At 46.7% G+C, this 26,888-nt stretch overlaps 1 protein-coding gene across 9 annotated transcripts in view; it reads right to left on the reverse strand.

Annotated features, from left to right (window-relative positions):
- Positions 1-26,888, reverse strand: part of LOC125459689 (RNA-binding Raly-like protein) — a 1,242,755-nt gene that overhangs the window by 503,905 nt on the left and 711,962 nt on the right. For all 9 annotated transcript variants that reach the window (XM_059651584.1, XM_059651585.1, XM_048546398.2 and 6 more), the window contains one exon: positions 4,634-4,747. In XM_059651584.1, the coding sequence (XP_059507567.1) occupies positions 4,634-4,747 (114 nt within the window). The remainder of the gene's footprint in view (positions 1-4,633; positions 4,748-26,888) is intronic.

Raw genomic sequence — 26,888 nt, forward strand, 5'->3', positions numbered from 1 at the left:
ATTCAGATTTTCTTCATGAATTGGATATAAATTCCACCATACCCTCTGGTGGGATTTGAACCCAAACCCCTATTTCCTGCTAGACTACTACTATTCCACCATGGCTGCCTGCACCCCACCCTCAATGCAGCCTATCAGGGGTGAAGTAGACACTAATGGGCAAACCATCAGCTTTGCAGGGCATCGTTGGCCCTTCGAACGCAAGGTCAGTCTGCAGCACCAGCAAAATGTGTAGAGACAAGGAACAATCAGACAGCAAGACCCAAGTGCTGACGCAGTTCGTTAAAGTCTCCAGCAGCTTGTCGACTCTCAGTCTCCCAAACAGGACCCAAAGCTGTTACAGCTTTGTTGGAATATTATGCTGCATATGGCATTCAGTCAGGAAAAGTCTGCAGTGCAGTGATCACCGGATGTTAAATAGAAGCAGACACCCTATTAAACCCCATTAAGCAGTATCTTCTTTACCAGTTGGGATTAAGGAATGCCGCCTGATTGTTACAGCAATGTGAACTAAGCCTTCTATTTGCACAGACACGGTGAGCACTGCGGCATAGGCTGCCCACAGATTCCTGGCTTTTAGCAACACCGAGCGAGAAAAAGAACACATCTATCGCCACTCAAGATCGCTGCACTTAAAAACAAAATTGTCTACTGAGCATCAATGTCAGGAGTGAAAAACTGTTGGGTTAACTTGTATCAGTGATAATGGGAACTGCAGATGCTGGAGAATCCAAGATAATAAAATGTGAGGCTGGATGAACACAGCAGGACAAGCAGCATCTCAGGAGCACAAAAGCTGACGTTTCGGGCCTAGAACCTTCATCAGAGAGGGGGATGGGGTGAGAGTTCTGGAATAAATAGGGAGAGAGGGGGAGGCGGACCGAAGATGGAGAGAAAAGAAGATAGGTGGAGAGGAGCGTATAGGTGGGGAGGTAGGGAGGGGATGGGTCAGTCCAGGGAAGACGGACAGGTCAAGGAGGTGGGATGAGGTTAGTAGGTAGGAGATGGAGGTGCGGCTTGGGGTGGGAGGAAGGGATGGGTGAGAGGAAGAACAGGTTAGGGAGGCAGAGACAGGTTGGACTGGTTTTGGGATGCAGTGGGTGGAGGGGGCGAACTGGGCTGGTTTGGGATGTGGTGGGGCATGCTCGGTTCGCAATAAACAACTGCACCTCCCAGTCGCAAACCATTTCCACTCCCCCTCCCATTCTTTAGATGACATGTCCATCATGGGCCTCCTGCAGTGCCACAATGATGCCACCCGAAGGTTGCAGGAACAGCAACTCATATTCCGCTTGGGAACCCTGCAGCCCAATGGTATCAATGTGGACTTCACCAGCTTCAAAATCTCCCCTTCCCCCACTGCATCCCAAAACCAGCCCAGTTCGTCCCCTCCCCCCACTGCACCACACAACCAGCCCAGTTCATCCCCTCCACGCACTGCATCCCAAAACCAGTCCAACCTGTCTCTGCCTCCCTAACCTGTTCTTCCTCTCACCCATCCCTTCCTCCCACCCCAAGCTGCACCTCCATTTCCTACCTACTAATCTCATCCCACCTCCTTGACCTGTCCGTCTTCCCTGGACTGACCTATCCCCTCCCTACCTCCCCACCTATACTCTCCTCTCCACCTATCTTCTTTTCTCTCCATCTTCGGTCTGCCTCCCCCTCTCTCCCTATTTATTCCAGAACCCTCACCCCATCCCCCTCTCTGATGAAGGGTCTAGGCCCAAAACGTCAGCTTTTGTGCTCCTGGGATGCTGCTGGACCTGCTGTGTTCATCCAGCCTCACATTTTGTTATGTTGGGTTAACTTGTTAGCTACCATCTTGGAACGTAAAGACGTTGCAAGATTGCACGTATTGGGAGAATTAAACAGAGTTGTCTGCACTTATTCTTCTACGCCAACATAATTTTGCTCCTCTCAATGATGCACCATTACCCTTTCCTGCTAAAGCTGCCAATAGTCAGGAATGAATCTAACAGGGCAATGGACAGGCGGTTCATCCGTCTGATCCACAAGTCTAACAAAGCACAAGTGCACAGTGTTTATCTATCTCCCTCACAAGTCTACTGTTCAATACTGACTGACTTACTGTTCTCCGTGTCCCCCCAAAAGCAGGATTGATCAGAGAATCCCAGGTGTCACTACCTCCCCATCGTGTTTAATCCCAACTCCTGGTCTACTGTCATGCAATTAGTCAGAGATCAAAAGAGAGGGAGAGAGAACAGATGAGAGACATATGAGAGATACTGACGGATAGAGAGGCAGAGAGAATGCATTGAGATAGGAAAGGAATCTTTGCTTTGTGAAAATTAACACAGGTAAAATACATTTTGAACTCAGCCTTAAGATGCCTGAATGCCCAATGAATGGTCAGATCTGGTCTTAATTCTGTCACCATTGGCATTTTACTCAGGATGGGCACCTGCCTGACAATGCTGTTGCACACTCTTCTGATGATTAAGGCAAGGGCCCCACTTGTGGGTCCCCGGGATCCATTGGAGGGAATCCCCTCAAATCTGCCTCCCCGTTTTACCCTCCCATTGCCTCCTGAATCACCCCGTCCACTCTCCTCACTGAGACCCAGGGCTTAGCTGGCTCCTCCCTTAGCGTGGTGAGTTGGCCATGGTCACTGCTCTCGGCTGGAGCTGATGAATGCTGCAGGAGGTGGCGCCCGCCTGACTGACAACTCTGTGATGGGGGACTCTGCCTTGAGGTGGGCAAAGCAGCTGGTGCCATTGCCAGGGCTAAGAGTGGCCGAGAGGCGGCCATGGGGGCAGCGGGCAGTTTTTCCCCATCAAACCGTCCCTCCCCAATGCCCTCCAACGTGTCCTGACATTTCAACTGCGGCAGGACCTTGGTCAGTGATAATCCAACTGAGCACAGTCACAAATGACCTGTAAAAATATTGATACGGAAACTGTGCCAGATGGGGCCTGAATGTGGGTATCGACTAGGACTAGAAACATAGAAATACTGAGAAATTGGAACAGCAGTAAGCTGTTCAGGCAATTGAGCTTCCTACACCATTCAATAAAGCTATGGCTGATCAACCAACACAGTCCCCTGTACTTACTTTCTCCCTTCGATCCCTTTAGCCCTAGGAACTATATCTAACTCCTTCTTGCAAACAGTTAATGCTTTCTCCTCAACTGCTTTCTATTAAAACTGTGTACATCGGGGGATGAGACTATTATTGGCTACGCTAACAATTATTGCCCCCTCCCCAAATCCCCATAGCAACCACGTTCCTGGTGGGTCTGGAGTTAGGTGTAGGCCAGGCCAGGCAGAGATGCAAGAAGGCAATAGCGAACCAGATGGGGTTTTTATGACTATTGACAACGGTCAGCACTAGAAACGCTTATTTTTGTTGAAGACTCTTGTTGAGTTTAAAGCTCACCGTTTGTCCCATTTGAGAATTTGAACCCACATCCCAAAAAGAGGAGTAATAAAAGCAGAGAATGCTGGGTAAACTCAGCAGGTTCTCCAGCATCTGCAGGGAGAGAAACGGGGTTAACGTTTCGAACCCAGCTTGACGCTGTTTCAGGGCTAATCGAGCGAAATGACCCGCACATCCCCCAGCTCTGACACAGCGGTAATCCGAAAGCCTGGCTTCAGAAGCTGTTATCCTGGAAGTGAAGAAAAGCCAAAGCAATGCCGCGGAAGTCAATTTCACCTTGTCAGCGTGATCGAGGCACTTACTTGTCTAATGTGATGTTAACATATCTGAGCTGGCAACACTCGCCACTGACATTCTATCTAGATGCGTCTCAACTTGGAATGGCAACTTGCTCTGCCTAGGACCATAAGAAACTACAGAGAGTTGTGAACACAGCCCAGACCATCACACAAGCTAACCTTCCATCCGTGGACTCAATGTACGTTTCTCTTTGCCATCGACAGGCAACCAACATCAGCACAGACTGCTCCCACCCCGGTTATAACCTCTTCAATTGGGCAGAAAATGCAAAGGTTTACACTCATGCACCAGCAGGTTCAAGAACCGGTTCTTCCCGGCTGCCATTAGACTTCCGAGTGGACCTCTCAGATTTCAAATTTAATGTTGATCTCACTTTTCTTCCACCTTCTCTGCAGCCCACAACATTGTAATCCTCGCCCTGTTTCTATCGCTCTATAATTTTGGTACGGTATGATCAGCCCGTACTGCAAGCAAAACAAAACCTTTCACTCTACCCAGGTAAGTTTGACAATAATAAACCGAATCAAAAACATTCTCTATTTAGTGAGGAGCGAGAGGATATGCAAGGTACAATGGTTAATGATCGGATTGGGCAACAGGAACGCACAGTGCGGAGAGGACAGTTTAGTTAATGCTCAATGCTATGATACTGCATTATGTCAAGACTGTTAGTTCTGACTCACTCGGATTACACGAGGAAAATGGACCCTGGAAGAGGGTATCCTAATAAATCTTTGGATGGCCCTGGCACACTTGTTAACCCAAAGGCTCTGGGCTAAAGCATGGGTAGAGGGTGAAGGGTACGGCCATCAGGAAGGGCATTGGGAATGACACTGGGAGAGGTGGAGAGGGGTGGAGGGGAGTCGGTGGTTGGTGGTGTGGGGGGAAGGTGAGGTAAGGAAGAGAGAGATGGGTGTAAAAGCCCCGACTCACCCTGCTCAAGTCTCAGATCCTGCCAGCTGATCGCAGAGTGAAGGCGGTAGAGGTGGCGCCAGTCCAGAGCGTCTCGCCCTCCGGGCTGGAGGCGGATGCGCGGTGGGAAGCAGTCTGCAGGAAGAGAAAGACGGAGAAAATGAACGGAGTGACAAAGGAGCGGCATGCTAAAACCAACGTCGAACATCGCCAAAGGGAGGCCAGCCATTGTTTGCCGCCTCAGAGGCAGCCCTGAGAGATTGGTCAATGCCGCTTGAAACTTCTTTTATTATCATTTTGACAACGTGTCAGGAGGGGTTTCACAGTTAAAAACCGCCAAAATCCTGGGATTTTGGGGGAAAACTTCACATTCCAGCTGGAAGGATAAACCTGGATCGTCCGCTCAACAGTCAACTGTGGACCTGGCACAAGGACAGGAAGGCCTTAGGGCCTCACTGCAGCCTTTCAAGCAGAGGCACAACGTGACAGTGAGAACTGTTGCTCAGTCAGCAGCATCCAAGTTAGAGGGTAGTGGACATGAGCTTGATATCTAGGCTGATGCCCGTCTGAGTGCTTTGCTGAGGGACTATTGCTGGAGGGCCTTTTGTTTTTGGGTGACAGGTTAAATTGAGACCTTGTCTTCCTGCTCTGGCAGTTGTAAAACATCCCGTGGTACTATTCAAAGTAGATTAAGAGAATTCTTCTTGGACCCCTGGCCAATATTTCTCCCTCAACAATTTGGACAAGCTAACTACGCTATTTTAGCATCACTGGGATTAGAGATTAATAGATTCATACAGCGCACTAAAAGCCCTTTGGCCCATTGAGTCTGTGCCACATAACTGCTGGTAAAATTGTGCCAATCCCAATTTCGTGCACTTGTTCCAAATCTTTGACATGGGGTTGATCTGATTTTGACCTCAACTCTGCATTCCAACAATGTAAATGCATATTTTCTTTCTCAAGTAGTTTATCCTTTGGAGATTTCTGCACAGCAAAACAGGACTCATACCAACCCTTAATATCCTCCTAAATGGCCCTTTCTGACTCTACACAGCACTTCATATATGCTAATTGACTCATCCTCACTCTGTGCTCTGACATAAAACAGTGCTAGGGTGAATCTATTGAATGTGGGCACAATGTTTTATAGCAACTACATAAACTGTAGAGACCTCCTCCCAACTGTCTCATTATTTATTTAAAGTAAATGAGGTCACGGGGAATCCGAATACACTCAGAGAGTATCCAAATATGATCCGGGTTATCTAAGAGCACAACGGGAACACATTACCTCAGAGTAAAACAGATCCTTGATCAGATGGGCCAATGGGTCAAGGAGCCGCAGATGGAGTTTAATTTAAATAAATGTGAGGAGCTGCATTTTGGAAAGGCAAATCAGGGCAGGACTTACGCACTTAATGGTAGGGTCCTGGGTAGTGTTGTTACTTTTGGGTGAAGGTTCATAGTTCCTTGAAAGTGGAGTTGCAGACAGATAGTATAATGTAGAAGGCATTTGCCTTTATTGGTCAGTGCATTGAATTTAGGAGTTGTGAGGTCATGTTGAAGCCGTACAGGGCATTGGTGAGGTCATCTTTGGAATACTGTGTGCAGTTCTGGTCTCCGTGTTATAGGAAGGATGTTGTGAAACTTGAAAGGGCTCAGAAAAGATTTATAAGGATGTTGCTGGGGTTGGAGGATTTGAGCTACAGGGAGGTGCTGAATAAGCTGGGGCTATTTTCCCTGGAGCGTTGAAGGCTGAGGGGTGACCTCGTCAGGCGATAACAGCTTGAGTGATCTGCCCTCGATTTTCCTTTCCTTTATTGGGGAAATTCTCTTCCAAAAGTCTAGTGATCAAGAATTTCTTCTGTGGGGAGTTACAGAAATGAACTCCTAGTCTGTTCTATTCTCTTGACACAGCCAGAGATTGATAATCAGAGATTGTCAAAGAAAATCAGACAACCAGAGACTGATAAATTTTTGATCTCGCAAGGAGTTAAGGGCTATGGGGAGAGTGCGGGGAAGTGGAGTTGAAATGCCCATCAGCCATGATTTAAATGGCGGAGTGGACTCGATGGGTCGAATGGCTTTACTTCCATTCCTATGTCTTATGGTTTTTCAGAGGTTTGTAAAATCACAAGAGGCATGGATAGGGTGAATAGCAACGGTTTTTTTCCCCATGGTGGAGGTGTCCTAATCTAGAGGAGGTTTAAGTGAGAGCGAAGGATTTAAAAGGGACCTAAGGGGCAACTTTTTCACACAGAGGGTTGTGTGTGAATGGAATGAGCTGCCAGAGGAAGTGGTGGAGGCTGGTACAGTTACAACATTTAAAAGGCATCTGGATGAATAGATGAATAGGAAGAGTTTAGAGGGATATGGGCCAAATACTGGCAAATGGGACTCAATTAAGTTAGGATATCTGGTTGGCATGGATGAGTTGGGTTGAAGGGTCTGTTTCTAGAACATAGAACATAGAACATAGAACAGTACAGCACAGAACAGGCCCTTCAGCCCACAATGTTGTGCCGACCATTGATCCTCATGTATGCACCCTCAAATTTCTGTGACCATATGCATGTCCAGCAGTCTCTTAAATGACCCCAATGACCTTGCTTCCACAACTGCTGCTGGCAACGCATTCCATGCTCTCACAACTCTCTGCGTAAAGAACCTGCCTCTGACATCCCCTCTATACTTTCCACCAACCAGCTTAAAACTATGACCCCTCGTGCTAGCCATTTCTGCCCTGGGAAATAGTCTCTGGCTATCAACTCTATCCATGCCTCTCATTATCTTGTATACCTCAATTAGGTCACCTCTCCTCCTCCTTTTCTCCAATGAAAAGAGACCGAGCTCAGTCAACCTCTCTTCATAAGATAAGCCCTCCAGTCCAGGCAGCATCCTGGTAAACCTCCTCTGAACCCGCTCCAAAGCATCCACATCTTTCCTATAATAGGGCGCCCAGAACTGGACGCAGTATTCCAAGTGCGGTCTAACCAAAGTTTTATAGGGCTGCAACAAGATCTCACGACTCTTAAACTCAATCCCCCTGTTAATGAAAGCCAAAACACCATATGCTTTCTTAACAACCCTGTCCACTTGGGTGGCCATTTTAAGGGATCTATGTATCTGCACACCAAGATCCCTCTGTTCCTCCACGCTGCCAAGAATCCTATCCTTAATCCTGTACTCAGCTTTCAAATTCGACCTTCCAAAATGCATCACCTCGCATTTATCCAGGTTGAACTCCATCTGCCACCTCTCAGCCCATCTCTGCATCCTGTCAATGTCCCGCTGCAGCCTACAACAGCCCTCTACACTGTCAACGACACCTCCGACCTTTGTGTCGTCTGCAAACTTGCTGACCCATCCTTCAATTCCCTCGTCCAAGTCATTAATAAAAATTACAAACAGTAGAGGCCCAAGGACAGAGCCCTGTGGAACCCCACTCACCACTGACTTCCAGGCAGAATATTTTCCTTCTACTACCACTCGCTGTCTTCTGTTGGCCAGCCAATTCTGTATCCAAGCAGCTAAGTTCCCCTGTATCCCATTCCTCCTGACCTTCTGAATGAGCCTTCCATGGGGAACCTTATCAAATGCCTTACTGAAGTCCATATACACCACATCCACAGCTCGACCCTCATCAACCTTTCTAGTCACATCCTCAAAAAACTCGATAAGGTTTGTAAGGCATGACCTACCCCTCACAAAGCCGTGTTGACTGTATTTGATCAAGCCATGCTCTTCCAGATGGTCATAAATCTTATCCCTCAGAATCCTTTCTAACACCTTGCAGACGACAGACGTGAGACTTACCGGTCTATAATTGCCGGGGATTTCCCTATTTCCTTTCTTGAAGAGAGGAATTATATTTGCCTCTCTCCAGTCCTCAGGTACGACTCCAGTGGAGAGCGAGGATGCAAAGATCTTCGCAAGTGGCAAAGCAATTGCATTTCTCGCTTCCCAAAGCAGCCGAGGACAAATCTGATCCGGGCCTGGCGACTTGTCAATCTTAATGTTTGACAAAATTTTCAGTGCTGTATTTTCAGTTTTCAGTTGCAGTGTTTCTGTGCTGTATATCTCTATGACTCTATGACATGGTCCACACGGACCACAACAGTGATCCCTGACAGATCCCACGGGGAATGTGGTGTGTGGTACATTCATCTATTGCCAACATGTTTGCCCACGTTTGAGATGTGGGGGGGGGGTGTGGGTGAATGATCGTACTGGGGGGGGGGTGGGTGAATGATCGTACTGGGCCATTCCTCACACTTAGAGTTCTGGGATGACAGTGGTTATTCAGTGTTCAGATGCAGGAGCTGGGCACACGAGGTGGGGAGGATTTACATGGGCCCTCAAGCTCGAGATCTTAGTCTTTGAGAGTGTTGTGTCTGAGAAGATTTCCTTCAGTACGTGGAGTTGATGCGGAGGGGAGGGAAAAATCTCACTCCTCCACTTCGCAACAAGCCACCTCCTCTCATTTCCCACCGACTTGAATGTATCCATCCAGGAGTGTGAAGAAGAGGAAATCTTCCTTTGAAATCTCCAAAATCACTCTCTAAGCTGGTGGCTTCAATACCCCCAGCACCCCAGCCATGGGGTATAATTCCCTCTCCTGCCCCATAATGTTTGAAAGTAGAATCACATGCAGACTGGGTTGTTAATGAGGCATTTGGCATGGTTTTGCCTTCATTGCTCAGACCGTTGAGGCTGGGAGGTGGGACGTCACGAGGACATTGGTGAGGCCACTTTTGGAGTGCACCATTCTGGTCGTCCTGCTACAGGAAGGATATTTTCAAATTACAAAGGGTTCAGAAGAAATTCTCAAGGATTTTGCCAGGAGTGGAAGGTTTGAGCCATAAGGAGGGGCTGGACAGGCTGAGGCATTTTTCACTGGAGCACAGGAGGCTGAGAGGTGACCTTATAGGGATTTATTAAATCATTTCCCTTGGCCGGGGGCATTCGAAACTGGGGGGCATATTTTTAAGGTGAGAGGAGAATGATGTAAAAGGGACCTGAGGGGCATCTTTTTCACACAGAGGTTTGTATGTTGAATGAGGGAGTGATGGATGCTGGTTCAGTTACAACATATAAAAGACATTTGGACAGGTACATGAGCAGGAAGGGTTTAGAGGGGGTGAGCCAAATGCTGGCAAATGAGTCTGGTTTAGTTGGCATGGGTGAGTTGGACCATAGGGTTTGTCTCTGTGCTAAATGACCCTGACTCTATGGCTCTATAACTAATCTTACATGGGCTGCAGTTGTGCTAGTGCAGTGAATTAAAAGGAAATTAATAAATTAATCTTGTCATCACTAGTTGTGTTACTGCGTAGATTCCAGACCACATTGTGACTGTACTTGGAAACATGCACAACATGTGACATTCCAACATGATCACATCAGTGACCTTCCTGAGCCAGGACACAGGATGTGGGCAGAACATTCTAGAAGTAATCTCCGTTGGGAATTTGACATGGTTCGAAGGGAAGAGCTGTATTTATCGCAATTATGCATTGAAACATCCAGAGATGCCTGGCAGCCAATGAGCCCTTTCTAAGGTGCGGCCATTGTCATAGCGGAGGGAGGCAGGGCAGGAAATTTGCACACACTAAGATTCCACAAATTGGATTTTGACAAATCATATCCACGACCCGATAGCGAATGAGAAATGGACGGAGTCCATTGTGAGCACTCTTCTTCATATAGTTGTTGAGAAAAGGGATGGGACACAAGTGTTTTAATATTCAAGGCATCAGGTACCGTAGCAATGTGAGACGGGCCCTATTGGACTGCACTAGTGTCCCTACCTTTGAGCCAGATGAGCCAGGTCCAATTCCCACATATACTCAAGGTGGATCATTGCGCATCCAAACGGAATACAAAAATAAGTACAAAACCAATGAAGCAATGCTAAAAAGGTATTCAGATTGTGAGCAAGAGTGCAGACACAGGATTGTGCCCAGGTTTGGGTCATTGCCCTGAAGGGAGTTTCAAGGTCCCACTGAGGATACAGCCCAGATTCATGAAAAGGTCAACTAACATGGTTTCTTGAATCAAACAATACTGCCTTGTGTTTCTTTTTATTAATTATTGGCCATGACTAGCTGGGCCAGCATTTATTGTCCGTCCTTACTGTTTTGTCAGGAAGGTGGTGGTGCCCTGCCGTCTTCAACCACCGCAGGCCGTAGGGAGAGCCACAATGCTGTTAGGATTCCAAGATTTTGATCCCATGACACTGAAGGAATCCTGTTTTCAGTTCAGGATGGTGTGCTTCTTGGAGGGAACTTGTATGTTGTGTTTGGCACAAACTACTTGCCTAAATCAAATGCTGTCCAGGTCTTGTTGCAGATGGACGTGGGCCAGTTTCGCACCTGAAGAGTTTCAAATGAAGCTGACCATTGTGCAATCATCAGCGAACATCCCTACTTCTAACCTTGTATTGGAGGGAAGGTCCTTGATGAAACATTTTGAAGATGTTTGGACCTAGGTCACTACCCTGAGGAACTCCTGCAGAAATGTCCTGGAGCTGAGATGACTGACCTCTCACAACCATAACCCTCTTCCTATGTGTCAAGTACGACTTCAACCATTGGAGAGTTTGCCCCCTGATACCCTTTTTTTTGCCAGGACTCCTGGATGCCACACTCGGTTGAATGCAGACTTGACATCAAGGGCTGTCGCTCTCACCTCATCTCTGGAATTCAGCTCTTTCATCCATATTTGAACCAAGGCTGTAATGAGTGGCCCTGGCGGAACCCAAACTGAGCAAGTTATGGCTGAAAAAATGCCATTTGGAAGCACTGTTGATGGCAATATCTATCATATTTGAGATGAAGCATAAACTTATGTTTCTCTTTTCCACTCTGTCCAGGCAACATCCTCACAAATCTCGTCTGTATCCATTCTAGTGCAGTCATATCTTTCTTATAGTTAGGTGACCAGATATATGTACCTGAGCTCCGACTTATCGTGTTCCAGCAGTTCTTACAAGCTGTGTCTTGTCTACTAAAGCTGAGTATCCCACGTGTCTCCTGGCCTACCTTATCTACCTGTCCAACCATCTTCAGGAATCTGTACACCCGTTCTCCAAGCTCCCCCTGTGTATATGTACCTCTCAGTGTGGTAGAATTTAAAAAGCATACTCTTGACTTGTGTTATGAGCTGAAGCAAACCCCCTTAAAATATTTGAAGACAATAGCCTAGATCTTAACTTTTTCTTATTTTTAAGTAAAGTGCTGTGTTCCAGATGCATTGCGACTGGTCAAAGCTCTCGATGTTGGGCACAACACAATTTATTCAAACACTATAGTTAAAATACAACATAAGAAAGAAGTTCTTGGAATAACTTAACTCTATTCGAAAATTTTACAGAACAATGGTTACAGTAACTATTACTAAAACCTGGCTCTGCCCTGAGGACGGTTCAACGGACCTGAAACATTAACTCTGATTTTCTCTTCAGAGATGCTGCCAGACCTTAACATAGAACATAAAACATTACAGCACAGTGCAGGCCCTTCGGCCCTCGATGTTGAGCTGACCTGTCATACCGATCTCAAGCCCATCTAGCCTACACTATTCCATGTACGTCCATATGCTTATCCAATGACGACTTAAATGTACCTAAAGTTGGTGAATCTACTACCGTTGCAGGCAAAGCGTTCCATTCCCTTACTACTCTCTGAGTAAAGAAACTACCTCTGACATCTGTCCTATATCTTTCACCCCTCAATTTAAAGCTATGCCCCCTCATGCTTGCCGTCACCATCCTAGGAAAAAGGCTCTCCCTATCCACCCTATCTAACCCTCTGATTATTTTATATGTTTCAATTAAATCACCTCTCAACCTTCTTCTCACTAATGAAAACAGCCTCAAGTCCCTCAGCCTTTCCTCGTTAGACCTTCCCTCCATACCAGGCAACATCCTAGTAAATCTCCTCTGCACCCTTTCCAAAGCTTCCACATCCTTCTTGTAATGCGGTGACGAGAACTGTACACAATACTCCAAGTGCGGCCGCACCAGAGTTTTGTACAGCTTCACCATAACCTCTTGGTTCTGGAACTCGATCCCTCTATTAATAAAAGCTAAAACACTGTCAACCTGGGTGGCCTTTTCTAGCAATGTCTGTTTTTATTAATACTTAATTCTTCCAATATATCTCCATGCTATAAGCATACCACCAGGCCAAAAGGCAAATTCAGAAATCAAATTTTCACACCTGGAGTGCCTGCAGTAGGAAGAGAAATCCTAGCTTCTAGTTGTAACCGAGAGAAAGGGGGAGCAATAGCTTCCAGTACTTCCAGATTCCAGCATCTTCTACTCCATCACAGAGAGTGGTTCGCATGTGGAATGAACTTCCAGAGGAAGTGGTAGGTGCAGGTACAGTTACAACATTTAAAAGACGTTGGATAATACATTAATAAGAAAGGCTTGGAGGGAAATGTTCCAAATGCAGACAAGTGAGGCTAATTTAGTTTGAGAACATGGTCAGCATGGACTAGTTGGACCGAAGGGTCTGTTTCCATGACTTATTGACTCTTTGAAAGTGCCAGAGCACCACGAGAGCCCTTCATGCTACTGAGCTACTCTTGATGGTGGAAAGTGCATGACTCATTCTGTGCCCTCACCACCTGAAGTGCCACTTCCAAGTTCTAAATGTAGCTGAGGAAGAGTTGTGACCAAGTGGTTTCCTTGTGCATGTTTGACCTAAGGCCAGGAGACTTCATGAGTTTCGGAATCAATGCTGAGGACCCATTTCCTTCAAACTGTGTCACTGGATGTGTCTGCCCTGTCCAGGAGGTTTGTACAGGACCTACCCAGGGATGGTGATGGAGCAGTTGGGAATATTGATTGCATCATTCTATATGTCAGGCCATTCCTTGACTACCAGCTCTTCCCAATTCTGGCACCACACCTGCAGCTATTACTGAGGAGAAATTTGACTGGTTTGCCTGTGCCATTGTGATGTTTAATGATGATGTTGATGTTGGGTAGGTCTATTAATTTATTTTCAAGTTTGGTGTCACAATTTTTGATCCAAGAAATGGCTTGCTTACAATTTAACCATATTTCAATGCCAGCAGTTAACCAGGCTGCATAAGGGTAGGAGAATATCTTCCTTTATTGTTCTGAAGGGTTTTTCAGTGATACAATGGATGACCCTAACTGGGGCATGCTTTTTGTTCTACTTTCCTCAGCTAACTGTATTTTAATTTTTACATTGCCTTCATAGGATTTTATTCAAATCTCTGTGTATGGGCCAATAGGCCAAGGAGTGGCAGATGGAGTGTAACTTAGATACATGTGAGGTGCTGCATTTTGGAAAGGCAAATCAGAGCAGGACTTATGCACTTCATGGGAGGGTCCTGGGGAATGTTGCTGAGCAAAGAGTCCTTGAACTGCAGGCATAGAGTTCCCTGGAAGTGAAGTCGCAGGTAGTGAAGAAAGTGTTCGGTACACTTGCCTTTATTGGTCAATGCATTGAGTCTCAGAGTTGCGGGGTCATGTTGTGGCTGGACAAAACATTGGTTAGGACGCATTACGAATATTGCATTCAGTTCTAGTCTTCCAGCTGTAGGAAGGATGCTGTTATATTTCAAAGGGTTCAGAAAACATTTACCAGGATGTTGCCAGGGTTGGAGGGCTTGAGCTATAGGGAGAGGCTGAATATGCTGGGGCTATATTCCCTGGAATGTCAGAGGCTGAGAGGTGATCTTATAGAGGTTTATAAAATCATGTGGGGCATGGATAGGGTGAACAGACAAGGTCTTTTCACCAGGGTAGGGGTGTCTAAAACCAGAGGGCATGGGTTTAAGGTGAGAGGAAAAAGATTTAAAAGGGACCTGAAGGGCAACTTTTTCATGCAGAGAGTGGTGTGTGTATGGAATGAGGAAGTGGTGGAGGCTGGTACAATTACAACATTTAAAAGTGCATGAAAAGGAAGGGTTTAGAGGGATATGGGCCAAATGCTGACAAAAAGATCTAGATTAAGTTAGGATATCTGGTTGGCAAGGACGAGCTGGACCAAAGGGCCTGCTTCCACGCTGCACATCTCCATACCACTATAAAGTTTCAGCAAAGATCTGTAGCTCGGGTTGTGGGTGGGGTTATTGACTTGCTTACCGAGCTGGCTTGTTCTCGTTCAGATGTTTCCTCATCATGCTTGGTGACATCATCAGTGGAGACTCCGATGAAATGATGTTGTTCTACTCCACTTGGAATTTATACTGTCCGGTCTGTTATGGTGAGTACTGTCATTTCCAGGTTTGATCTGTATGGGCTTGTATATGGGGTCCAACTCTATATGTTTGTTGATTGAAGTATGGGTGGAGAACCATGCCTCTAGGAATTCCCATGCATGTCTATGTTTGGCCTGGGCTACTACGGTTACATTGTCCCAATTAAACTGACGGCCTTCACTGTCTGAGGGTACCATTATGAAGGTAGTTTTATATATATACAACTCTATCAATATTCTGGATAATGTATTGCTAATTTTTCCAGTCCTAACAGTCCTTCCAATTCTACCAAGTTTAGAGGTGCTAAATTCGAAGAAAAACTACACTGAAATGTTTCACATCAACCTAAACAGATAACCAAGCTACTCAACGTTCCATTTGAAATCAGCATGATTTGGGCACATCTTCTGGGTTCTAATTGCACACTCACATTTCCAGACCTTTACCCTGCTACTGGTAGTGCTACTAACCGAAGAAAATGTAATCAAAAGGATGCTTGCAGGCTCTTTGCACCATAGAAATTTGTCTCTTTATTTTGCCTCTGTGCTGCTCCTGAGGGAATTTGGCACAAGAGGGGATGGCCGGCTGTTAAATCGGAGCCAGCGCAAATTCCCAACTCTGCTCTTCCGTGAATCTTGTTCAGTGATCTGTGAAGCAATCCTTGAACCGTGTCCAAGAATGGATCAAAACAAAATGTTAATCTAGATAAGCTGTGCCTGGTTGGTTGTTTTCAGCAGGGACTGTAGCTAAGGAACCACAGTTGGCTGATGCCATCTCTGTGTGACCTGGGAAACAGGAGATACATCAGCCTTGCTTCTAGCTCTTGATCAATGTCTACTGGGACACTGTTAGAAAGTGCAGATGTGACCCTACTCTCCAGGGTTTCACTGGGGGTTTAGGAATTGAAGAGTAATCTCCAGGACACTGCAGCCAGGATGTTCAATTGTGGCAATTTTGCAATAAAAGATGGAATTACTGTCAATTTTTCTCAGTTATGAAGACAGCTTTAAGCGGCTGTTTTACGTGCAGCCAGAAATCATCAAGTCAAGCAAATAATGAGTCTATTCACTTTGTTACTGGTGAGATGTAGTTAGAATGGGCATGCAAGAGACTTGGTAGTGGGAATGTCGGGTATTGTCCAGTTAAATTCACAGAATCCCCACAGTGTGGCAACCATTTGGCCCATCAAATCCACACTGACCCTCCAAAAAGCAGTTCAAACAGACCCAGCCCCACCTACCCTATCTCCATAACCCTGCATTTCCCCATGGCTAACCCGCCTAGCCCGCACATCCCTGGACACTGTAGACAATTTACCTCGGCAACCCGCCTAACCTGCACATCGTGTTGGGAGACCAGAGCACCCAGACGAAACCCACACAGACAGGGGGAGAATGTGCATACTCCACACCCGACAGGGTGGAACTGAACCCTTGTCCCTGGCGCTGTGTGGCAGCAATGCTAACCACAGAGCCACTGTGCCACCCCTGAGTCAGAGGTGATGCGGTGAAGCCTCCCATGCGAACAGAGATAGCAAGCTGATGAGTTCACCCGCAGGCAGGATTAGAGGGGGCATCTGGCAAAGAGTCAGCAGCTAGATCCGGAAATGAAACACATGGAAGAAACACAGACAACCTTGGGGAAACTCGGCAAGTCTGACAGTCTTTTGGAGAGAGAAATGGGAGTTAACATCGCAAGTCCAGTATCACGTCTCTTCAGAACTGAGAAATAGACAGGCTCAGTGAGCTATCTGAGCCGGAACATTTGTCTATCAGCACCCCAGCACAAACAGGTATCCTGAAAGATACATCTGATCACTTAAGGGATAATGCAGACAATACACCTAGCAGTGAAACGAAAGGATAAACCAAAATGAGACCTGCTTTGAAAGGTCCTCCCCTGATCCCAGTATTTATAGAATGCTTTGAAGTGTGACAGAAAGAGAAGAGAGTTTTAATTTTAAATTACGTCAGACCTGCACTGAACTCTGAGCTGTATGGGATAATGAGGGTGTGGATGACTTCCTCTCCATCAGGAGTGGCATCTCCAAGGGAGGGTCAAAGCCCACACAAGGATTGGCAAAGCGACATCGGTTTTCGAATGACTCCAAGAGGTGCGGTCATCCATCAGAGTCACCAAGTCCTTCAAACTGTGATTCTCCACCCCCGCTGTCACACCAAGTGCGGGCCATGCCAGCGAGAGACAGAACAGAACGCCAAAGGTGTTGGCATAACATGGATGCTTTCCACCACTGGTGCTTACCTATGATCCCAGACTCGCCGAGAGAGGCCACATCCTTCTGCAGCCCACGCACGCCAGGCCTTGTCTTCACGGGGGCTGTTACAAAATGCAACTCACTGTCAACCACTCATGGTCTCCAACAGCAGCGACAGAAACAGAAATTGCTGGACAAGCTCAGCAGGTCTGGTGGAGAGAAAGCAGAGTAAACGTTTTGGGTCCGGTGACCCTTCTTCAGAACACATTAGCAGCTATTCATTTCCCCCAGATTGGCCTTCACCCATGCCTTTGTCTGCCCAACTGTTTCTCTCTGTCTCTTTATGCTCTATCTCCAACTATTGTTAACTCTCCCCAACTCTATCTTCTACATATAAAAAACCAACATTTTCTGAGCCATGACAAGTTCCAAAGAAGGGTCACCGAACCCGAGACGTTAACTCCATTTTCTTTCCACAGATGTTGCCGGACCCGTTGGGTTTTCCCAGCGATCCCTGTTTGTGTTTCTGATTCCCAGCGTTCACAGTTAAGGATGGTTTTGCTGTCTAGGGTATGAATCTTGTTTCCTGGACCTTACGCCCATCAGGGCACCAGAAGATGGAACAAGAACAAGGCCTCGTCAGCTCCATGAAAGCTAGGCCTTCAGGAAGTGTCCACCACATGGGGTTGGAGTGAAAGAGGTCAAGGAGGATTGGGACTGTTAGCTGTCCCTCGATGCCCACTGTCACTCATGTTTATGGGAGGAATTAGGCCCAAGTGTGAGTGAGCGAATATCTGTGAGGAGGAGCAGCGTGGTGGGATTGCAAGGCACTGAAGGAAGCTATGAAGTGGAGTGAACATTCCACCTCAAGATGGCCGCTGAGTAACAGCAGGAGGGCTGCTGCCTGGATCTCATCTGCTCCCTCTGCTTGTACTATTTTTGCTTCTTCTTTAAATGCTCTTTTTCTTCCTCCTGTAATCTATTTACCTTCTGCGGAGATCGAGCCAGGGACAGAGAGCCCATCGTGGTACAGGAGCCCAGCACAAAAGAAGTTGTGCTCTTGCGAGGCCATTGTGGCTGGGCACGTAAGAAGGACAGTAATGTTGAACTTGTAACTTTATTTCTTGAGTTTTGTACTTTAGAAGGACTGGAATGTTGAACTATTCTACTTTATACCTCAGATTTGTACCTTGATGCCTTTGTACTTAAGATGGTGCCAGGAATGGTGACTTTGTACACTTTTCGCTGTACTCCTGTGCCCCTGTGCTTGAGCACGTGTGGCAATGAAACTGATTTCCTAACTCTAATATGGTCCTCACGTTGCCAGTAGATTGGATGAGGGAGGAGGGCATCTAGGGATGAGTAGATGAGCCAAGAGCCCAGGAGCGACTTGGCACAGGTCACAGTGGGCAGAGGTCAGACCCATCATGCCAGGCATGGGGAGTGGAGGGCGACTCGGAGTGAAGTGTTTGTGGGCTCAGTTCTTGATTGGCCGTGCCTCATTTCCACTGCGGCACAGGAAGACTCCACGGAATGGCTCAGCCCTCCTATGGAACCTCAGGCTTGGATCCTAAGCCTGCTGCCATCATGACTGTGACATGGTGGTGAAAGGGACATGTACGCACTCACAGCAGGCCAGCAATCGATGTCCTACCATCGGCAACTGGAGGCATTCCAGAGACTCCCTCCTTCGCAATGTTTAACAGCACCTCTGAGACCACCGACCTTTGCAAATCCCTCCAACCACACTGGGTACCGTTTGTACATTCATTCCGCAGAGACAAGTGAATAGTCAGAAGAACGTCCACCCCCAAGCCCTTATGACCGTTTTGGAATCGAGCCGACTGGGGGGATGTTTTGTGCCGGGGACGACAGTCACAGGTAGATCCTGTTTACAGAGCCTGGAACCACGCTAAAAGCCAGCTGACTCTGTGATGTCCCACTCAGACACTGGCCATACCCAGTCAGTCACTGCCCATCGGATGAACTGTACTGTTACAGGCCAGTTTGTAATCGAATTGTTTCAGCTTTCCGCAATTCACTGTGTTCTGGAGATCAAAAAATAATTTACCATAGTTTCATAATTGTTCCAGAATTGACAGTGAGGTACTGTGGGGTAAAGGTCAGGGTAGGGATAACAATCTACCTTCTGGTCCTGTGCTATGGGTCAGTGCTGGGATAACAGCCTGTCTGCTGGTCCTGGACTCTGGGTCAGTGCTGGGATAACAGTCTACCTGCTGGTCCTGGGCTATGGGTCAGTGCTGGGATAACAGCCTGTCTGCTGGTCCTGGGCTATGGGTCAGTGCTGGGATAACAGCCTGTCTGCTGGTCCTGGGCTGTGGGTCAGTGCTGGGATAACAGCCTGTCTGCTGGTCCTGGGCTGTGGGTCAGTGCTGGGATAAACAGCCTGTCTGCTGGTCCTGGGCTGTGGGTCAGGGCTGGGATAACAGCCTGTCTGCTGGTCCTGGGCTCTGGCACAGTGCTGGGGTAATAGTGCGTCTGCTGGTCCTGGGCTGTGGGTCAGGGCTGGGATAACAGCCTGTCTGCTGGCCCTGGGCTGTGGGTCAGTGCTGGGATAACAGCCTGTCTGCTGGTCCTGGGCTCTGGCTTAGTGCTGGGGTAACAGTGCGTCTGCTGGTCCTGGGCTGTGGGTCAGTGCTGGGATAACAGCCTGTCTGCTGGTCCTGGGCTGTGGGTCAGGGCTGGGATAACAGCCTGTCTGCTTCTCCTGGGCTCTGGGTCAGTGCTGGGGTAACAGTGTGTCTGCTGGCCCTGGGCTGTGGGTCAGTGCTGGGGTAACAGCCTGTCTGCTTCTCCTGGGCTCTGGGTCAGTGCTGGGATAACAGCCTGTCTGCTGGCCCTGGGCTGTGGGTCAGGGCTGGGATAACAGCCTGTCTGCTTCTCCTGGGCTCTGGGTCAGTGCTGGGATAACAGCCTGTCTGCTGGCCCTGGGCTGTGGGTCAGTGGTCCAATAACAGCCTGGACGACATGACCTTCAAAAATCCCTTTTGTATAACTCGAATTAGTCTCTTCCTTTGCCGCTGTCGACCCCCCGCACCTCGGGGAACCTGTGTGTCGAACTCTGGGACACCTCACTGAGGATGCTGCCTGCAGCATGAACGGGAATTCTTGATGGGTGTTTGGCCTTGTCCTTCTGGGGCATCAGAGATCAATAAGCTCCCTTTCACCATCAAATCTGAAATTGTGGTGGGCGGAAATTCGCTCCCTGATGGTTCATTGAACTTCCAATGTGGAGGTTACAGTGGGATACACTTCAGGACGTACTATTTTTAAACTCATTCTGGGTAACATTTTGTCCAAAATAAAATAACCCCACAGGGAGTGTGCAAGAATTGAATATTTGAAGTGGGCACTATTAATTTAGAGAAATATTTGACTACTCAGTGTCACTTTTACTCTCAGATTGATAATGTCCATCTAAACGTACAATCCTTTGTGCACCATCTCCAGTTCATACTAGGCTCTGAGTAAGTGAAGGAACTTCAGGTGAGGGGATTTATACATAATTGGTCACTTAGTCCTTTCCCTGCTCAAGGTATTGGCTCATTTCTGTCTCATACACCACCTTCAGAGCGAAAGGGTTCTGAAAAGACTTACCAGGGTGTTGCCACAGTTGGAGGGTTTGGGCTGTAGGGACAGACTGAACACGCTGTGGTTACTTCCCCTGGAGCGTCAGACTCTGAGGGGTGATCTTATGAAAGTTTATAAAATCATGAGGGGCATGGGTAGGGTGAATAGCCAAGGTCTTTTTCCCAGGATAGGGGAGTCCAAAACTGGAGGGCACAGGTTTAAGGCGAGAGGGGAAAGATTTAAAAGGGATCTGAGGGGTGGCTTTTTCACGCAGAGGGTGGTGTGTGTATGGAATGAACTGCCAGAAGAAGTGTCGGAGGCTGGTACAGTTACAACATTTGAAGGGCACATGGATGGATATATGAGGAGGAAGGATTTGGAGGGATATGGGCCAAATGCTGGCAAATGAGTCTAGATTGATGTAAGATATCTGGTCGGTATGGATGAGTTGGACTGAAGGGTCTGTTTCCATGCTGTACAACTCTGACACAGCAGCATCCATCGTTCATATAGGAAGTGAGACTTAGAACCCGATTTTAACTCCACAACAGTTCGGTTTGGGCATTTTTCTTTCTGACTGTGGCACGCATGACAACCAAGCACAGGTCTATCTCCATCCGACGCAGGGAATCTGAGATTCAGCAACTCTGTCAGTGCCTGTGGAACGAGAGTCCGGGGTCGAGTCTGGTTTTCTGAAGAAGGGTCACCGGACTCCAAAAGTTAACTCTGTTTCATGGACACTGTCAGACCTGCTGAGTTTCTCCAGCAATACCTGCCTTCATTTCAACGATCTTGTGCTGGCGTATGGTGTGTGACCTTTAATTCACTTCTTAAAACTTTGACCTAACCTTTTGTCACCTAATATCCCCTTTCCGTGGCTCAGTGTTAAATCTGTGGGATGCAATAAAAATACAGGTTGTTGCTGCTGAGATAGACAGACAGAGAATCACAGCTCCCTTTGGGCTGAAGGCAATACACATGCAACCAACTACCATCCCCAACCTAAGATAATAAAATGTGAGGCTGGATGAACACAGCAGGCCAAGCAGCATCTCAGGAGCACAAAAGCTGACGTTTCGGGCCTAGACCCTTCATCAGAGCTCTCTGATGAAGGGTCTAGGCCCGAAACGTCAGCTTTTGTGCTCCTGAGATGCTGCTTGGCCTGCTGTGTTCATCCAGCCTCACATTTTATTATCTTGGAATCTCCAGCATCTGCAGTTCCCATTATCTCTGATACCATCCCCAACCTGTCTGTTATATAAGATATTGGCTCGGAAGGCTTTAATGTCATGTTACACTGCCTCCTGATCTCACCCCCACTCTACAGCTGGAGACAAGATGCTCTACTCTAGCTTTTAGAGGGAGCGGATGGATTTGTATCATCCGCAATTATGCCTGACCAATATAGCTGTACTTATTGTGATCATGCCATTAAATTCCTGGTTTCTGAGGAGAGTACCTCCTCTGTAGATACTCTACAATGGTGCACCCTCTGCCACTAATCACTAGATAGGGCCAAGACAAAGCAAAATGAAAGGATACAGTGAGCTACCTCAAACCACCCTTAGTCAGTTCCACACACTGGTAGAGGTGGCAAACTCCACAAGATGGCAGGAGTGATCACCTGGGAGAAATACCACAAACCCTGACAGGACGGATCCTCCCACAGCAAGAGGAGATTCAACTCAGAAGACCCAGTACCAAAAAAAAGGAATGAGTTCAAGCATGTGAGCTTGCTGTTATAAGTGCTCAAAGAAGAGGCAGGCAGTCAGTCAGCAGCTGTAAATAGACAATAGACAATAGGTGCAGGAGTAGGCCATTCGCCCCTTCGAGCCAGCACCACCATTCATTATGATCATGGCTGATCATCCACAATCAGTATCCTGTTCCTGCCTTATCCCCATAACCCTTGATTCCACTATCTTTAAGGGCTCTATCTATCTCTTTCTTGAAAATTTCCAGAGAGTTGGCCTCCACTGCCTTCTGGGGCAGAGAATTCCATATATCTGGGTGAAGAAGTTTCTCCTCAACTCTGTTCTAAATGGCCTACCCCTTATTTTTAAACTGTGCCATCTGGTTCTGGACTTGCCCATCAGCAGAAACATGCTTCCTGTCTCCAGATTGTCCAATCCCTTAATAATCTTATATGTCTCAATTAGATCCATTCTCATCCTTCTAAACTCAAGTGTATAGTAAAGTGATTGCTGACAGAGAGAGACAGAGTGAGAATGGCAAGTACAGAAACAGTAAAGATATAAACTCAGCACTCGAAAGGCAAAACATCATTCAGAAGGTGGTAAGAAGCTCGGGGGAAAGATTTTGAGCAATGAGAGGAAAGCCAGTCACACTTAGTAAATCCAGGGGCCTTCTCAAAGATGGTTCCATAAACAATGTCTGAACACCCCAGGGAATGGGTTTAGAGATCCCAAATGGTAAAAATAACTACTTTTTAGCAGGAACAAAATTACAACAGGAAAATGAAGGGGGAGTGTTCAGTAGAATAAAAAGGTTGTTTTACAAGTAGATTGATATTGTCTCATGCGTCAGATATGAAATAGGAGTAGGCCATTTGGCCCATCATGGCTGATCCAATTGCATGCTCAACTCTGCCTTCCTGCCAACCCCTCAATAATCTTTGACTCTCAAACAACCTTCCTCTGCTTTAAATATACTCAGTGAGCCTGCTCCCCCACCCCACTCAACATGGAGAACAGAGATCCAACGATCCACGTGAGTGAGACGTGTCTATAGACCAAGTCTCGATTTGCAAAGTTGCTTGCTAAAAATAGCACTTGAAGTCAGTGTTGGAGGAATGGGATGGAGACATTGAGAGGTGATCTCATTGGAACATCTAGGATTCTGAAGGGGCTTCTTCAGGAGAGGATGTTTCCCCTTATGGGAGAGTCTGGGACCAGAGGGCATAGTCTCAGGATTAAGGGACACTAATTTAAAACTGAGATGGGAAGGAATTTCTTCTCTCAGAGAGTTGAGAGTCTTTGGAACTCCTTGCCACATTGGGTCAGAGTCCTTCTATGTAACCGAGGCCTGCTCCTGCCCCTATTTCTTATGGCCTTGTGGTTATTGGCATTGGTTGTACTTGCTAGCCTTCTTGAAGACCCTTTACTGTGCTCTCCTCAAGTATCAAAAATGTTTGGCAGCAACCTTTCCATTTGGGCCTGTCCAGGCTTGTTTTTTCTTGGGTCTGTACATCGGAATGCATGATCACAGCATCCCTACAATGTGGAAACAAGCCCTTCGGCCCAACAGGCCCACAATGACCCTCAGAGCATCCCACGCAGACCAATGCCCCCACAACACGCCTAATTGACACATCTCTGGACACTATGGGGCAATTTAGTACGGCCAATCCACCTAGCCTGCACATCTTTGCACTGTGGGAGGAAACCGGAGCATCCGGAGGAAACCCAGGCACAGGGAGAATGTGCAAACTCCACACAGGCAGTCGCCCGAGGGTGGATTTGAACCCGAGTCCCCGGCAGCAGTGCTAATCACTGAGTCACCATGCTACCCCTAGCTCGCAGGCTCTAAGGACAGCATTCAGACTGTCCTCAGGGATGTGCTGTGGTCTGCGTCCCTGCGCTCAGCTGACTTTGGAAGATCCAGAATCCTTCAGCAAAACCACACGGCCCAGTCAGTGAAGTTGAGCTCAGAAGAGCGGGCATTTGATGCCAGGGCTGGCAGCTCTTTGTAACAACTTCAGTCTTACCACCTAATGCCACCAACATCACCAAAAGGGAATAGCAGCATGCCATCTTTGCTGCCTGGAAACGATTTTGCCAACTGTAGTTGGCAAAATGAAATGATGTTGCATGAGAGGGTAGGTGGTGCTGTTGTGTTAATGTTACTGGTTGAGTAATCCATAACCCCAGGCTTATGCTCTGGGGTTCGAATCCCATCACAGCCGGTGGTGCAAATTGAATTCAATAAAAATCTGGAATGAAAAGCTATTTGGATGATGACCAAGTGTTTCTTATCACTTGTCTCAAAAACACACCTCATGCTCTTTCGGGAAGGTAATTTGCCATTCTTACTTGGTCTGGCCTACACGTGACTTCAGACCCATAGCAATGTGTTGTTGGCTCTTCACTGCTCTCTGGGCAATTTGAGATGGGCAATAAATTCTGTCCTGGCCAGCCAGGCTCTCATCCCGTGAACCGGTGAAAGAAAATGCTTGAATGTTCATTCATGGGCAACGAGTGGTGAAGTAGCCACTGTCTAAGGAGACTAGAGGGCTGCTTTTTTATTAGACAGACAACTGGTGGTGGTTTAACCTGAGGGTTACCATGTCTCAGGTGAGGAGAGGGGTTCAGGAAAAAACAACAGCCCATCATGGTAACCTCAGCCAGTTGTAGGAATTGAACACCATGTTATCGGCGTCACTGCATCACAAACCCATCATCCAGCCTTTTGAGCTAAGCACACGCTTCATTTTACATTGTAACGCATTGGAATGCACTCAGTACTGAAAATACCCTCTGAAGTGGATCAGTCCCATCATAACAATGAAGAAAATACAGCCTACCAGTGCACATCCTCGATACAATTTCTTTACAAAGAAATGTCACATGTAGGTAACATTTTGATTCTCTGAACCTCGGTTCCCCCAGCCTTCTGACTAAGGGAAGCCTAAATCGCTCGGTTAAAATGCTCTCAAGAGGTCCTTTCATTCGACAATAATCCGGAATGGAGAAATTGGCAAGTATGTAAGCAATGGGCCACCACCAGGCACTACCCGAGGGGAAAGGAATAATAGGCACAAGTAAAAACTGATGAATGAATGAATGAACAAATGAAAAGATACAGCAGGGAGAAGAATAATTGAGAAACCAATAGAGGGGAGGGATGGGATATTGGACAGGAATCAGAAGAGGAAATGCCAGACAAAGGAAAGGTGTTACAAATCCAACTGATGGTGTCATTATTGGACAAGTAAGATCCCAGAATGAAACCTGGCTTGATAGATCATATTTTGCTTTGTTTTGTTCATTACTGTATTGGTTAGTCACTGAAACAAATTCACACGAAGCTGTTGGTATTCTTCAGCAACAGATTATAAAAGAAAGAAAACAAACAAACCTAGCTACATACATGAAAGCTGGAAAGATCTTAACACAAAAAATTAAAGCAAAATTTAATTCTTTTTCCAGCAGATTCCTCTGTAAAAACTCAAACCAAGAGAAATTATCGTTAATCCTCAACTCTTTTAAGTTCCCACTTAACTGTTAGTTTCTCTTTCTTGAACTGCACAGACAATTGCATCATTCCTCTCTAGGTTTATTGGCACAAACATTTTATAAGTTTGTTGGCCTAAGCCTTTTCCATTCTAAGGATTTGTAGACTTCTGTCCCAAACACTCCTGGCTTGGAAATTTCACTACAGAAAATAATATTATTGCCACTGTAACGATTGGCTTTCTCAGAGCTGAGCTAAACCCTACTCGAAGAGAGAAGTTCTTCTGATAACAATTCTTAGTTTGACTCAACTAAATCTCCAGTGTTTACTGCATCGAGCTGAAGGGAAAGTTTGTGGTTTGGCATGTTTGCATTCCCAATTATAAACTCAACAGCACAACCATCTTATTCCATTAACACTCCAGGTGTTTCTCCAGGCCCTTGATATAGAAATATAGAAACATTGGAAATAGGTACGGGAGTAGGCCTTTCAGCCCTTCAAGCCTGCACCATCATTCAATTCGGTCATCGCTGATCATGCAATCTCAGCATCCAATTCCCACTTTCTCCCCACATCCTTTGATGCAGAGGCTATGTCCAGCTCCCACTGGAATATATCTAACATACTGGTTCCAACAGCTTCCTATGAGAGAGAATTCTACAAGTTCATAACTCTCTGAGTGAAGAAATTCTTCCTCAGCTTAGTCCTGAATGGCGTGCCCCTTATTCTTAGACTGTTACATCAGTCACGTGTTGTCTTGGAATTGGTGCATTTCATTCACTGTTGCAAGATGACTTTCTGACCATTTTAAAACAGAAAACAAAAACAAAAATTCACAGCACAAACCCATGTTAATTTGAGAAAAACCCAAGTTGTGAAAATGATAGTAATTTCTTTTACAGGCCCCTCATCACAAAATAATGAGGAAATTAGTGGAAATAAGAGAGGATAGAAGAGAAGGAAATTGAGAGAGTAAATGAGAGATTCACTGTTGACTTCCCAGCAATAGTTGGAAGTCAAGCATTAGAGCGG

This window comes from Stegostoma tigrinum, chromosome 16 (assembly GCF_030684315.1).
Source record: "Stegostoma tigrinum isolate sSteTig4 chromosome 16, sSteTig4.hap1, whole genome shotgun sequence".
Lineage (NCBI taxonomy): Eukaryota > Metazoa > Chordata > Chondrichthyes > Orectolobiformes > Stegostomatidae > Stegostoma > Stegostoma tigrinum.